Source organism: Elephas maximus, chromosome 2 (genome assembly GCF_024166365.1).
Source record: "Elephas maximus indicus isolate mEleMax1 chromosome 2, mEleMax1 primary haplotype, whole genome shotgun sequence".
Lineage (NCBI taxonomy): Eukaryota > Metazoa > Chordata > Mammalia > Proboscidea > Elephantidae > Elephas > Elephas maximus.
Window position 1 is genome coordinate 36,351,346 of NC_064820.1, and position 15,828 is coordinate 36,367,173.

Consider the following 15,828-nt stretch of genomic DNA (forward strand, 5'->3'; position numbering starts at 1 on the left):
CATCAAGTTTGCTCCGATCTATGACACCCCATGTACAACAGAATGAAACATTGCCTGGTCCTGCACCATCTTCACAATCGTTGGTGTCTATCAATCTTTGGCAGTCTAATGCTCTTCTCTTACACCATCTTATTAAGATATTAAAGTAGAAGAAGGTATTTCTGACGTGGTGGGAGTCTTAGTTATCTAGTGCTGCTGTAATAGAAATACCACGAGTGGATGGCTTTAACAAACAGAAATTTATTCTCTCACAGTCTGGGAGGCTAGAAGTATGAATTCAGAGTACCAGCTCCAGGGTATGGCTTACTCTCTCTGTCAGCTCTGGGGGAAGGTCCTTGTCACCAATCTTCCCTTGCTCTAGGAGCTTCTCAGCACAGAGACCCAGGGTCCAAAGGACACGCTCCCCTCCTGGTTCTTTATTCTTAGTGGCAGGAGTTCCCCCCCTTCTCTCCGCTTGCTTCTCTCTTTAGTATCTCAAAAGAAATTGACTCAAGATATAACTGTATCTTATAGATTGAGTCCTGCCTCATTAATATAACTGCCTCTAATCCTGCCTCATTAACATCAAAGAGGTAGGGTTTACAACACATAGATGGCATCAGATGACAAAATAGTGGACAATCACACGATACTGGTAATCATGGTCTAGCCAAATTAATACACATTTTGGGGGGACACAATTTAATCCATAACGATGGGCAAAGGAAACAATGCTTCAAAGCCAGAGCTCAGTAAGAGGGGCACTCAAGTTCATGACACTAATATCACAGTGAAGACACATTCCCCAGTGTGACCATCCAAACGGTATGTATTTCTCTTCACTGCGAGTTTCAGATACTTCTCTTAAAGCAAAAAAAAAAAAAAAAAAAAAACCCAAGCTGTTCAAATCACTTAAGAACTCACAAGTTGATTCCCAAGCAAGAAAAGCTAATAAATGCACTCAGAATCTGCTTTCCTAGAATTGCTCACCTTTTTTTCCTTGGCTTTAAGAGTAGGTTACTGAATTCAATTTAATCACCATTTATTCGGCACATGAAAGATGCTGGAGAGTTATGAATTTGAATAGGAAGTATTTCCTCCCTCAAGCAAATGACTTGTTTTATAAAGATATAGCTTTAACTTTTTAGATCCCAAGGAGGAGTTAACAAGAAAATACTAAATCCAATATGTTTTTTCCTCTGGAGAAAAAAAATTTTTTTTTTTTTTGAAAACGTCCATTAGCTACCAATGAATATATGTATTTTTTTTTTTAATTTCTGCCATTTGAATCATCAGGTCTCAAATGTCTGCATTTGTCTGCTGATATTATTTTCTAAGACATCGGTGTCAGAGAGAGAGAGACAGAGGGAGAGAAGGGAAAAAAAGAGAGAATGAGAGAGAAGATGTGAGAGCGTGTGTGTGTGTCCTTAAGTTTGGCAATTGCTATAGGCAAAAAGGTAGGATTGTAACTGGTGAGTTACAGTGTCTTGCTAAATCAATTTTTGACTGGGCGTCTGGCTCTCGTTTTGATTCACCACTGGCTTTTTGAAAATGAAAATGTTAGACTAAGCAGAAGCTGAGACTAATGTCGCAGTCTGCCAAGACAAGGGCCTTGGACTTCAAAAGCCAAGTGAATGCAGTAAACAATGCCTTTTGTGGGGAATAACTTCATGGTGTTAATAAACCAAAAGGCATTTGTTTAATTGATAAATTCCAAATGAACAACATCTACTACATTTTGTATAATTTGTGCCAATACGATTTACAAATAACTTTGCCTGGGGTCTAATGTAATAAATACAATGAATCAGGAACTTCTTTTAATCATTGTGGAGGATGCTGGTTTGCAGTGTGGGGTCATGAGGAAGAGCATAGACCTTGGAGTTGGTCAAGTCTTGGTATCATTCCTGGCTCTGCCCCTCATGTTGGGTTAACTCTGCCCTCGTTTTGCTCATCTGAAATTTGCAGGAAATAAGGTTATCTCCTGCAAGCATTGCAAGAGTTAATTGGGGTAACACACAAAGCATCCTCACAGTACCTAGCACTGAGTAAGTGTTCAACAAGGGTTAGTTTCCTTCCCTCTCACTCTGGGATTCTTGAAGGGCCATGTGCAGTTTCAGTTCACCTTGAATTTCAAAGATTAGATTCCTACTGCTGCTGGAAAAAAAAATTAACTTATATTTAGTGGCTTAAAATAACACGAATGTATTATTTTATAGTGAGAGGTACAAATCAAGGTGTCTGCAGGTCTGCTTCCTTCTAGAGACTCTTGGGGATCTATGCCTTCCACAGCTTTTAGCGGCTGCCTGCATTCCTTGGTTAGTGGCCCCTTCCTTGATCTTCAAAGCCAGCAGTACAGTATCTTCAAATCTCTCTCTCTCTCTCTCTCTCTCTCCTGACTCCCTTCTGTTTCCATTGTCACCTGAAGCTAATTCTCCTGTTTTCTTCTTTCTCTTATAAGAACCCTTGTGATTACATAGGGCACAACCAGATAATCCGGAATAACCTCTCCATCTTAATCACATCTGCAAATTTCTTTTGCCAGGTAAAGTACTGTACTCACAGGTCTGGGGATTAGCCCATGGACATCACTTGGGGCCAGGGGAACATTATTCTGTCTTCCTCAACAACTATAGCACTAAAGTTTTGTTCATGTAAAAATTACTCTGGTACTTTCAACATTAGACTCAAGGTATTGAGTGTAAAAGATAAATGTCCAGAAAATTAATATATTTCTCCTGAGTTTGGATCTAAAATTCTTTAACTTTGAGCAGTTTGTCAAAAATTCCCTTCTACATAACACAAGGACTGTTTCCATGGTTATTAATGAAAGATAAGAGCTTGAATTGAGTGTGGTCGTGTGGAATCACTGCAAATCCAGAACCCTTAGGTGTTTTTGAATGTATTTGAAAAGTTACAAGGTATGCAAGATAGAAGGATGGAAATATGGATGGTTGGATGGATGGATGATAGATAGATAGATAGATAGATAGATAGATAGATAGATAGATAGATAGATAGATAGATAGATAGATAGATAGATAGATAGATAGATAGATAGATAGATAGATAGATAGATAGATAGATAGATGATAGACAGACAGACAGACAGACAGACAGACGGACAGATACATAGACAACACATTGCCGCCAAGTTGATTTCGACTCATAACAACCCTATAGGAAAGAGCAGAACTGCCCCATAGGGTTTCCAAGGCTGTAAATCTTTACAAAAGCAGACTGCCACATCTTTCTCCCCAGGAGCAGCTGGTGGGTTTGAACTGCCGACTTTCAGTTAGCAACCGTGCGCTGAACTACTGTGCCACTGGGTCCCAGGATGGTTTAGATAGATAAGAAGAATTAGATCAGTGGTTCTCAACTGGGAGGAATTTTTCCCCCAGGGGACATTTGACGATGTCTAAAGACATTTTTGTTTGCCACAATTTGGGATGGTGCTACTGGCATCATCAGGACCAGGGGTGCTGCTATACTTCTCGTAATACACAAAACAGCCCCCCACAACAAAGAATTGTCCAGTTCAAAACGTTACTAATGCTAAGGTTGAGAAACTCTGAATTAGACAGATCTTTGTGACTCAGCACTTAAAACATCATCTGGCTTCAGTAAGACCTTAATGTTCATAGAACTGAATGTAAACAACACAGAGAAAAAAAATGTGTGTCATGGCTGATAGAACAGACTGTGGTGTCACACCACCTGGAGTCAGATTCTGCTCCTATTTGGTTGTGTGAGGCTGAGATGTTCTTTACCTCTTATCTTGTCTCAGTTTCCACATTTGTTAAGAACGGATGGGATTAGGGTCACGATAAGTATTAAATTTTGTAATCTATGTAGAGTTCAACACATCTTCTGGCCCGTAAAAAAAAAACCAAACCCCATTGCTGTCAAGTCGAGTTTAATTCATAGCGACTTTTTTATAGGACACAGTAGAACTGCCCCCACAGGGTTTCCAAGGCAGTAAATCTTTACAGAAGCAGACTGCCACATCTTTCTCCCATGGAGTGGCTGGTGGGTTCGAACTGCTGACCTTTCAGTTAGCAGTCGAGCACTTAACCACTTGTACCACCAGGGCTCCTTCATAGTATGAGCTTTTTTTATTATTATTATTTGAGGAGCCCTGGTGCTGCAGTGTTTAAGAGCTCAGCTGCTAACCAAAAGATCAGCAGTTCGAACCCACCAGCTGCTCCATGGGAGAAAGATGTGACAGTCTGCTTCTGTAAAGATTACAGTTTTGCAAACCCTGAGTCAGTTCTATTCTGTCCTATAGAGTGCCCGTGAGTTGGAATCCACCTGTAAGCAATGAGTTTTTTTTTTGTTATTGTTTGTCCAAATCCCAACCAGACAAGTTGCCAAAGGATGAATGAAATAAGCGAATGTTTTACTGTAAAATGTTTCCACTGTTATAAAAATAATCAAATTACTTATATCCAATAGAAGAAAATAATTTTTCTGCGCATTATAAGAGGCAACATGGTGTGATAGAAAAAGAACATGAAACATAGAGGCAGCCTGATCTGAGGGTTTGTCAGAGAAAAAGTGATATTCTAGATTCATTTGCTTCCCTTTTAACGTATCAAGACATGGTCCTGGTCAACCAGAATAAAACTTGCTAATCCCGTATATAAATGTAGTCACCAAACATTATTCATACCCAGCTCTGGGCTGCAGGTCAGGTTTCCACCCCAGTTGCCTTTTCAGGTGTTAATAGTGGGAATTGGCTCTTCCACCCACCCAAACTCACTTGATGGGGAATTCGTAAAACTGAAGAAGGGATTCCACATTCCTGTCTCTGAAACACAGAAGCACATACTCTCTACTGCCCTGATACAAGTCCCAAAGGGGAAAAATGGCAAGGTTGTAGATAAAGGTGAAAGCAGAGCAGGTTTTGCCCATTTACATTTTGGGCAATCATGTGGTGAGGGAGAAGGCCCGGCTTAGCTCCCAGGAGCCTTCTCGGAATTCTCCAGGGCACGAAGCGATGGAGAAGACACCACAGATGGTGCCTACTGAGGATAAAACAACCCTGTAGCAAGGCCACATGGTCCAAGAGCAATAAAGAAGTCATAGTCAGACCCCAGTGGATGTGCAATACCAATGGGGAAGGCAGGTGACATGAGTCACCCAGACCCTGGAGAGCTGAGACCATGACTCCACCTGCTTAAACCCAAGATTCCACTGAGCAAAATAGTGGGTAAGAGACTAAGGATGAAAGTAAAGGCCTTACAGAGCAGAGGGCCAGAGGCAAGTATGATAGCCACCTTTGGGTCCAAAAGTGAAAAGCCTCCTAATTCCCCTCTGATACAGGCCATATGAGATCCTCTCCTTCATATACCCTGCGGGCATCTTGGCCAGGATCAGGGGCTGCGGAATAAAGCAGAACCCAGAAAGACCCAGGTTTATTTAAAAGAATCATCTAAAGAGACTGTGCTATTGAGTCAGGCAGACTTTATCGGATTGGACTAAATTATTGACTTGATATTCAACCTAATATCAAGTTCCTCATACTCAATGGGAATAGGGCTTGAGGGATAAACTATAAAAAAAAATAAGAAAGCTGTGTCTTCCCTTGCACATCTGCGTGCAGTGTGAGAAAATATGTGACCCTGCAACTCAAGGGAAGGAGTGTTTCTATTTTAGCTGACTTTATTGCTTTTATTACCCCAGGCACATACTCAAGGCCTCCTCTGATTTTCTCCCACACTGAGCTTTGAAACCATGCCATGCACACATACCGGTTGCTCAGTCATTTTTCTTCCATCAGTAATCTAAGCTTCTCCAAGTCATCTTAAACCATCAAAGACCAAATTCCCAAATTCCACCTTGTCCAACTTATTAGTTCCTTGTATGCCGTACTTCAGCTTTTTACCTACCCTGTTATTCCTAACTGGTAGTAACAGTGCTCAAGGGACTCATTTCTTCTTTTATTCTGTGCGTTGGATATATATGAGTATTTCTAAACTAAAATTGGAAGTTTGTAAAAGGCAGGTATTAAAATATTTTTTATTCACTGCTTTACGCAATTCCACATACGAGCAAGTGTTTTTAAGTGCCGTTGGTTGATAAAGTTAAATTATTTCATTATGGAACAATGTTTCAGTGAAAAGAAGGACGTTCTATTTGTTGTCCATTAGTTTCTGTAACAAGAATGATACTTGAAATACGGTTCAGTAAAATTCTGCAGCTTCTTTACCCTTAATAGGTGATTTCTTCTAACCCAGCACTCAATGTACTTCTGATGTACCTGGTCTGTCCTTTTCAACAACCCCTCCCATACGAGTTGATTTTATTATTGTATTGAGGTTTAATTAGTTATTAAAGGGGGGTTCTCAGATCTGAGGCAATAACTTGAATTCCTCCCTCAGATTGTTGCCCCCAAGTTTGACCATGTACCTAATGTTTGGTAGTTGTTAGCTGCTGTCAAGTTGGGTCCAACTCATGGCAACCCCACGTACAAGAGATCAAAATATAGCCTGGTCCTACACCATCCTCACAACCTTTGATGTGCTCAAGTCCATTGTGGTAGCCACTGTACATTTTGAGTGCCTTTCAACTTACGGGGTTCATTTTCAAGCACTATATCAGACAGTGCTCTGTTGTGAGCCACAGGGTTTTCATTAACTGATTTTCGGAAGTAGATCACCACGCCTTTCTTCCTAGTTTGTCTTAGTCTGGAAGCTCCATTGAAACCCGTCCACCATAGGTGACCCCTGCTGGTATGTGAAATACCAGTGGCATAGCTTCTAGCATCATAGCAACACACAAGCCACCATAGCAGGACAAACTGACAGGTGGTGGGATGTTTGGTAGTAATTGATAAACTGTCTGGCAACTTCGGGAATATATATCCTTGATATACATAGTTTTCCTAATAAAAAAAAAGGCAAGATAGGCAAAGGAGGACTCTCAGATTTGTTGACTGCCTGTTATGTGCCAGAAACATTGATTGATTATTGATACCCAATTCAATCCTTATGACATTGTCTATTTATTCATTCATTCTTTGCAGTCATTAATTATCGAGTACCTACAATGTGCAGAAGTGAAACAGGCAGATTTGGTGCCTTGCCCTATGGGACTCACAATCTAGCTAGGAAACTGCTGTAAAAGGAGTCATCAAGAAAATAGAAGGTGCTACGGCTAAGTAGGGCATATGTGGAGATTGTGTGTAGCAGGCGAATCTAATTTAGCAGATTGGGGAAGGTTTCCCTGAGGAGATAAAGATTAAGCAGACTTGACACATGAGTTGAATTAACCCGGTGAAGATTTTTAAAGATGACTTTATATCAAGAAAACCGCATGCAGGAAGCCTTGGTTATGAAGGAGAACAGTGTACCTTCAAGAAACTGCAAGAAGTAGAGTATGGCTGGAACCAGGAGAGTCAGGGAGAGAAGTGGCTGATGAGGTTAGAGAGAGGGACAGAGGCTGCTGTGGGCTTTGGAGGCCATATTAAGAAGTGAAAGTGGTGGCTTTATCCTACAAATAAAGACAAAATGCCAAAAGATTAAATTAGAAGAGAGTAACGACATCAGAGTTGGTGATATTGCTGTTGTTGTTGTTGTTGAAGTTGGTTTACTTACAGAGAGGAAAACAGATTGAAAGCAATCAAGACTGGATGCGTGCTAGGAGGGCCTCATTGCAATAGGCCAATGAGAAATGGTGGTAGCTTGGACCAGTGAGAAAGGAGAAAAGTAGGCAAGTTAGAATATATGTAATAGAATTGACAGGATTTGGTGACTTAGTAAATGCGGGCATGGGGACAGAGGGGAGGGTCTAGGGTAACTCCCTGGTGGCCTTTGCAGAGATGGGACATACAAGAGGAAGGGCAGGTTTTGGAGAGAAAGTGATGAACTCAGTTGGGACATATTGAATGTGAGTTGCCTAAGAGATCTGTCTGGAATACAGTACCCTTGACTCTGGGTCTCAAAAAAACGATCTGCCCTGGAGTTATATATGGATTTGGGCATCAGTGGCTCATAGATAGTAATTGAATCCATGAAAAAAGATGAGCTCATTTGAAGAGAGTATGTAAAATGAGGAAAGACTAGGACCTGTGGCAAAGACCTAAGGAATACCAACGTTTAAGGGGCAAAAAGACCAGGAATACAGCTGGCAAAGATAATTACTGTGAGTTCCATCTTATAGATGAAGGAATAAAGACCAAGATAATTTAATAAATTCAGCTGATTAGGAGGAAAGTCAGAATTCCGATCCAAATCTTTTCGCCTTCAAAATCTACCTCCTGAATACTTCATGTTTATGATGCAAGACTAACTTTTTGAAGCCTTTCTCTGAGTCAGGCCTTCGGCTAGCCTTCAAAATCTACCTTCGGAGTACTTTGTATTTATGATGCAAGGTTAATTAATTGAAGCCTTTCTGTGAATCAGGCCTTCTGCTAAGTGTTTTATATACATTATTTTATTTAATACTCAAAGAAATCTACCTGTAATCTAGGTGTTATTATTATTTCCATCATATGAATGAGAAAACTGAGACTTGGAGACATTAGCTAAGTTCACCAAGGTTACATGGCTAGTACATAGTATGAATTTAAACCCATTTCTTTCTCTTGCCCAAGTTCATGCTTTTAACCATACGATCAGATTAGTTAATTTCAGTGCTTCTCAAACCTTAGCATGCAATTACCTGAAGAGCTTCTTAAAACACAGATTTCTGGGCAACACCCGCTGTGTTTTTGATTCAGGCCCAAGAATTTGCGTTTCTAACTAGTTCCCAGGTGATGATGAAGCTGTTGGTCCAGGGACCACACTTTGAGAACCACTAAGTTAGAGACAGAACTACTGTAACAAAAAAGTTCGAAGATGCAATGCCTGAAGTAAGATAAAATTTATTTCTATTTCACATTACGGACTGGACAGACATGAAATTATGCTGAAACCCAGGTTCCTTCCCCTTTGTGGCTCTGCCATGCCCTAGGGCTCTGTCCTCATCAGTCTGGTGGAGGCCAAGTCACTGCCTCATTTGTACTACACTGTACAAGTGTATTAGACATAATCTGATTTTTCATTTCAGGAAATGAATCACAGACTTTCTGCACTAGGCTCCTTTCAGGCTGTTGTAGGTACCTTCCCTATGTTGCCATCTGGATAAAACTTTCGTTTAACCAAAAAAAAAAAAAAAACCCAAATCCACTACCATCAAGTCAATTCCAACTCATAGCGACCCTATAGGATAGAGTAGAACTACCCCATAGGGTTTCCAAGGCTGTAATCTTTATGGAACCTGACTGCCACATCTTTCTCCCACAGAGCAGCTAGTGGATGGATTCACTATGAGTTGAAATTGATTCAATGGCAATGGGTAAACTTTTGTTTGTGTTGTTAGGTGCCGTCAAGTCAGTTCTGACTCAAAGTGGTCCTCTGTACAATAGAATGAAACACTGCCTGGTCCAGTGCCATCATCACAATCATTGCTACATTTGAGCCCATTGTTGCAGCCACTGTGTCAGTCCATCTCGATGAGAGTCTTCCTCTCTTTCACTGACCCTTTACTCTACCAAGCATGGTGTCCTTCTCCAGGGACTGGTCCCTCCTGATAATACGTCCAAAGTATGTAAGACAAAGTCTCACCATCCTCTCTTCTAAGGCACCTTCTGGCTGTACTTCTTCCAAGACAGACTTGTTTGTTCTTCTGGCAGTCCACAGTATATTCAAAATTCTTTGCTAATACTGTAATTCAAAGGCATCCATTCTTCTTCGGTCTTCCTCATTCATTGTCCAGTTTTTGCGTGCATATGAGGTGATTGCAAATACCATGGCTTGGATCAGGCCCGCCTTAGTCCTCAAAGTGACATCTTTGCTTTTCAGCACTTTAGAGGTCTTTTGATGCAGATTTGCCCAATACTGATTTCTTGACTGCTGCTTCCCTGTACATTGATTGTGGATCCAAGTAAAATGAAATCCTTGACAACTTCAATATTTTCTCCATTTATCATGATGTTGCTTATTGGTCCAGTTGTGAGGATTTTTGCTTTCTTTATGTGGAGGTGTAATCCATGCTGAAGGCTGTGGTGTTTGATCTTCATCAGTAAGTGCTTCCAGTCCTCTTCACTTTTAGCAAGCAAGGTTATGTTTTCTGCATATTGCAGGTTGTTAATAAGTCTTCCACCAATCCTGATGCCCTATTCTTCTTCATATAGTCCAGCTTCTTGAATTTTTTGCTCAGCATACAGATTGAATAAGTTTGGGGAAAGGATACAACCTTTACACACACCTTTCCTGATTTTAAACTATGCAGTATCCCCTTGTTCTATTCAAATGACTTTTGTTTAGACCCTGTTTTCTATTTCAACAATTCTTTTGCTTAAAAAATTCCACGTGGTTACTGACAAAGATAGTGCCTCAGTGGCACAAAGGTAATGGGAGGAATGGGGCCACACTAGCTAGCTTCATAAACCACTAAGGATCTGTACAATTAATGTTGTAACTTTGAATTTGATTCAAAGTCATGTTGGGAGTTAGCACAAGTAGCAGGTACAAAGATGCTATGTCCCCAGTGGCACACAGCACTCAGCAGTCAAAAATGCTGGCACTGCTTTGATGACTTCTTCCATGAGGCCATGTCCGTACCCACAAGTGCCTGTATTTATCTGCCAAGGCACTGCATTAATGTAATAAAATAAAATAAATCAACAGAGAAGCAAAAAGACCAAGAGCTCCTTCTGGAACAAAATGCTACAGGTACAGTAGTAAAAAGCCCTGCCAGCCACAGATGAGATGTGACTTTCTGAGGGAAGTGGTTTATTTTTACTTGATGGTGAATCATTAAAAATGAGCCAGATGATTAAACTTAATGGAACAGCCACATTAAAGTGAAATTAGTAAAAACATGCCTCTGGCAACCTACAACCTTTTGTTTGTTGTTGTTTAACTTCTGTCTTTTTACAGTGGCCATGATGAATGACATCACAAAAGGAAAAATTCAATTAAAATCTAAGTGCTCAATAAACCCCTCGTGTCTGGTTGTCGTCACCGCTGTCCTTAGCTCTGATGTCTTCTCGTTTCCTCTTTTCCCCGAGAACAGAGAAGAGAGCTGGCCCCAGGGGAGTTGAGTGGACAGGGAGGAGAATGGGGAGAAGAAAACAAGCAGCCTTCTGGAAGTTTCTGCTCTGTGCACTCTTTCAGACCCAGATATTGCACTTTGGGGGGATGAGGTTAAATTGTTTTATTATCAGACAATGCCCAAGTGAAGACATTCATGTTCCCATTGGTTTTCAAATACTGATAAATCAGAATGGGGATCAGCCAAGCAACCCGTCTGTTCACATTCATTTTTGGCTTCTCCTCTGCCCTTTTATATCATCTCTGGTGTTTGTTCTATAAGTCATCAAAATGGTCTCTCCTGACAGCTAAAAATAAGTGTCTGATTACTTTTACCTGAATAAATCTTTTGACCAGATGTGGTATTCATCCAATAAGTGTGCAACAATTACATATTGAAAGTGATGAAAGAACCGGCCAAGGGGAGCCTATGAGCCAGTGGAATGCAGAATATAATAAATCGCATGTGAAGCCAGCAGTTACCCCCCGGTAGAAGAATACTAACTTTTGATAATAGACCTTACCTTAGAGATACCGTGTGTTAGCAAAACTGGGTTTTCAAAGTCCTCAAAACAAAGTTCACAAAGTCACACTAAGAGCAAAAACACTCTTAGGATGAGCTAAAAGCTCATAATAATAATAATAGCAATACCTTAAATTTGGAAGGTGCTTTATAATTTATAAAACAAATATCATGCGTTTATTGCATGTTGAAGTGTCAATTAATGTAGTATTTATATGTAGCCTTTAATTAGAGCTTCATGACAGCTGTGTCCCATAGCTCTCATTATCCTCATTTTACTGATAATAACTGTGGCGCAGGGAGGTTAGTGGACTTCTCTAAGGTCTTAGATTTGGTGGACGAAAGGGAATGAATGTGGCCCATGCTTATGACTCAGGGTATGATGCCCCCTGCACAGGCCTAGGCTGCTGACCATGGCTGCCCTGGAGTGAGGGTCCAACGGGCAACATTGGTTTCCTTATTCATGAATTAATGAAATAGCTTTTTAAAAGCTGTCGTCAGTCATTAGAATTTGACGATGGAGAGTTAAGCCTTCCCCAGTGGCTCTTTCTATGTAATCGTGGTTTTAGCATTTCCTTAGCCTATCACATTACACAAAGCATGTAGTGCTCGTGTTTTACATCTCTTAGCGCGTTAGTCTCACTTTCTAAGCAATTTCCTCCCCGTTCAAATTGATCTTCCATTATTTCTGCCAAATGGTTTTCAAGGCTACTAATTGTATGGATAATATTCTTTTTAGCAAACTCTGCTATTAACTAGCATGAGCTGTGTGATATGGGACACAGCATTCCCTCCCATCTTGAAGAATGAGGAGGCTGCATCGAATGATTTCCAGGGCTTCTTTTGGCCCTCAAGTTCCAATCTTCTGATGCTTTCACACTCGCTGCAAGATTTTGGAAATGCTACACAAACACTTCGTAATCATAAAAGTCCATTTTCTTGACTCTAAAATGATGAATTTACTTCGTTCATGCTTACCAAGGTGTGTTTCTTAGAAAATTTTTTATGGGGGTTACCAATATGGGTGACACCCCAAAAACATTCTTTAAACATGAAAGTTAGGGAAAACTAGATGAAACAAAGTCAAGAACAGCTTTGCACTGCGGGCATTCAAAAGCTTTCATATGTTGGTGGACACTGGGTCGCTACAATAAAGGCGTGGAATATGCATTACTTCTCAAACTGATTGGACCACAGAACCCTTTTCTTTCAGTGTTTTGTACCAATGATATTCCATGGAAATCATGGAATTTTTAGAAAGCCAGGGTTAGTTTTTTTTTTTTAAGAAAGATAAGGTTAAATTATTTTAAAAGCCCCTTTTTGCTCTGAGATTCTATTTTCAAATCTGTGTGTAGACATTTTTCTGAGCATTTTGTGCAGTATTAATCAAGAGGACACAGGCTTGATGTATCTGCTGTTGTTGTTGCCGTTGTTGTAACATAGCCCATACTCTGCTTAGGCGGAGTTGAAATAAGGTAGAGATTAACAGCCTTTCCGCTAAAACTACGTTCTCTTATGACTCTGAGGGTTTATAAGTAATTTTCCTCAATAAAAAGCACTTTTTGATGGTTTGTGAATAGGGTTTGATTATCTAAAGATCTATGAGATACTGTTTAAACTTTTGCTGGAAGGGAGAAAGAGAAAGAAAGCAAGCAATAGGAATCCAACGTTGTGAAATAATCTTTGGAAGATGGTTATTTTTCCAAGTTAGGATCGTCATCTTCCACTGGAAAGGTATGTTAGCCTTCATTTAATTTAAGCCCCTACTGAGAGCCTGACAATTAGCCATCAATGCCTTTGCTTGATTACCTTCAGGAGCAGGGAACCCACTACCTCATAAGGAAGACTATTAAAATTTAGGCTAGTGCAAATTATTAGAAAGTCCTTTCCTATATTAAACTAAAATCTGAGTGTAAATGTCATTGTTCCCCGTGACCCTGTAAGTTTCAAGTTGAATCTCATTAATATCTTTCCATCCTCATCAAGGAGATTGACCAACTTTCCCAAATTCACCAAGAAAGTAAAATGTAGAGGTGGAATGTACTCAAACCAAACACCAAACTCATTGCCATCGAGTAGATTCCAACTCATAGCAGCCCTAGAGGACAGAGTAGAACCACCCCACAGAGCTTCCAAGGAGCACCTGGTGGATTCAAACTGCCAGCCTTTTGGTTAGCAGCCAAGCGCTTAACCACTACACCACCAGGGTTTCCTGAATGTACCCAGGTCTCTCTAATCTAAAAACTCAAGTATTTTTCTCAACAGTATATTATTTCTTTACATAGTATATTACTGCCGTACATAGAAATGAGGAAGGCAAAATCTGAAAACTGTTCAAATAAGATAGTGTCACTATGTAGTAAAAATAGGAGTTTCATTCTTTTGTTGTTGTTGTGTGCCATCAAGTCGGTTCTGACTCATAGAGACCCTATAGGGCAGAACAGAACTGCCCCACAGGGTTTCCAAGGAGTGGCTGGTGGATTTGAACTGCCAACCTTTTGGTTAGCAGCCTGAACTCTTAGCTATTTTGCCACCAGGGCTCCAGTTTCATTCTTGTCAGGCTAATATGTCCTTGGGCATCATGCTATTGCTCTGGCCCTAAGTTTCCCCTTCTTCAAAATAAGAAGGATTATTAAATTACCTCAAGCTCTGTTCCAGTTCTGGAAAATTCTATGATTATAAGGAAACATGTTCATTAATGAACTGTTCATTAATGAATGGCATTTACTACTAAGGATTTATGTAAATAGTAAAAAGAAGAAAACCTGAATCACTTACATAGGATTAAATGAAAGTTGACATAGCTTACATCATAAAGACAAAATCATTCAAGGATCACGTGCTTGACTTTTACTTTCTTTAATTTTTTTTTTTTCTACACTAGTTACATTCAGACCAGGATAGAGGAGATGGATCACTTAAATATATCCTTTCAGGAGATGGAGCAGGAGATCTCTTCATTATCAATGAAAACACAGGCGATATACAGGCCACCAAGAGGTTGGACAGGGAAGAAAAACCTGTTTATATCCTTCGAGCTCAAGCTGTAAACAGAAAGACAGGCAGACCTGTGGAGCCTGAGTCTGAATTCATCATCAAGATCCATGACATCAATGACAATGAACCAATATTCACCAAGGAGATCTACACAGCTACTGTCCCTGAAATGTCTGATGTGGGTAAGTGAGCTGTGACTCTTAACCAAAAACTAACACTCATCTAGCACAGCATCTGAGTGAAGAGTCCTGTGGGTGAAATGTACCACGCTGAATGAACTTAGATGCTAAATTCTAAAAGTACCATATTTCAAGCAATGCATTTGTGTCCTTTTTGTAAGTGCTCCCATGTTTCTAAGTATTTCTCTAGTCTCACTTACATTCTTATTTTTAGGAAAACAATATTTCCTTTAATGATGGGGTTATGAAAAGTGGCAGCAGAGGTTAGGTGAGGGAAAGGGAGACCATCTCATCTACTTTCTCTCCCGTCTCAACTCCCAAAGCAGGAGCCTTTGCCCTCTGACTTCTATTTCTTGGGCTAGAAGACAGCACCCTTCTCTATTTCTCTTAGCCCACTTTGGTATTAGGCTCCAGATAAGGACCTCCCCAGTGGAAAATAAAAGCTTAAATTTACAGAGTAACAACAGTTGCTTTAAGTAACTGTATATTTAGGAAAGAGATTTAAAAGTTTTTTGTTTTGTTTTGTTTAAGTCCATAAACAATATGTAGACGACATCCAGGGGATATATATCCTCTACTAATTGGTGGAAATTATTGGTGGAATTAATTGGTGGAAAACCATGACATTTACTGTGGCGAATTAATATTTTATGCCAAATTCTACTACCAACTTTAAATTTAATATGTGTGGTTTTAATTTGTTTAAATTGGGAGAAAGTAAACAGGATTTAAATTAAGAAAAAATTCTACTGACATCATTCTTAGCCACATTAAAATGCTTCATGGGAGACACTAACTGATTCTAAACTACTTGTTAAAGGGTTATTTTTATTTTTGCTCAGTGTCAAATTCTAAAGGGCTGAAATTACACAGTAAAACTTTTCTAATTCTATAATCCTGTGAGTCAGAGATGGAAACGTTTTAGTTCACAGATCCAAGAGTTTGAAAATACCCAACCCACTGAAATGGTTGTCAAACATCCAAATTTTTTCTCGTGAAGAAATACTGCTAATCTCATTGCTTGAAACCACCTTGTTTTATTAGAAAAATCACAATTCCTCACCAAAGCAAA

General features: G+C 39.9%; 1 protein-coding gene across 4 annotated transcripts in view; it reads left to right on the forward strand.

Moving 5' to 3' along the window:
* Window positions 1-15,828, forward strand: part of CDH6 (cadherin 6) — a 152,320-nt gene that overhangs the window by 103,118 nt on the left and 33,374 nt on the right. For all 4 annotated transcript variants that reach the window (XM_049861640.1, XM_049861659.1, XM_049861650.1 and 1 more), the window contains one exon: window positions 14,465-14,759. In XM_049861640.1, the coding sequence (XP_049717597.1) occupies window positions 14,465-14,759 (295 nt within the window). The remainder of the gene's footprint in view (window positions 1-14,464; window positions 14,760-15,828) is intronic.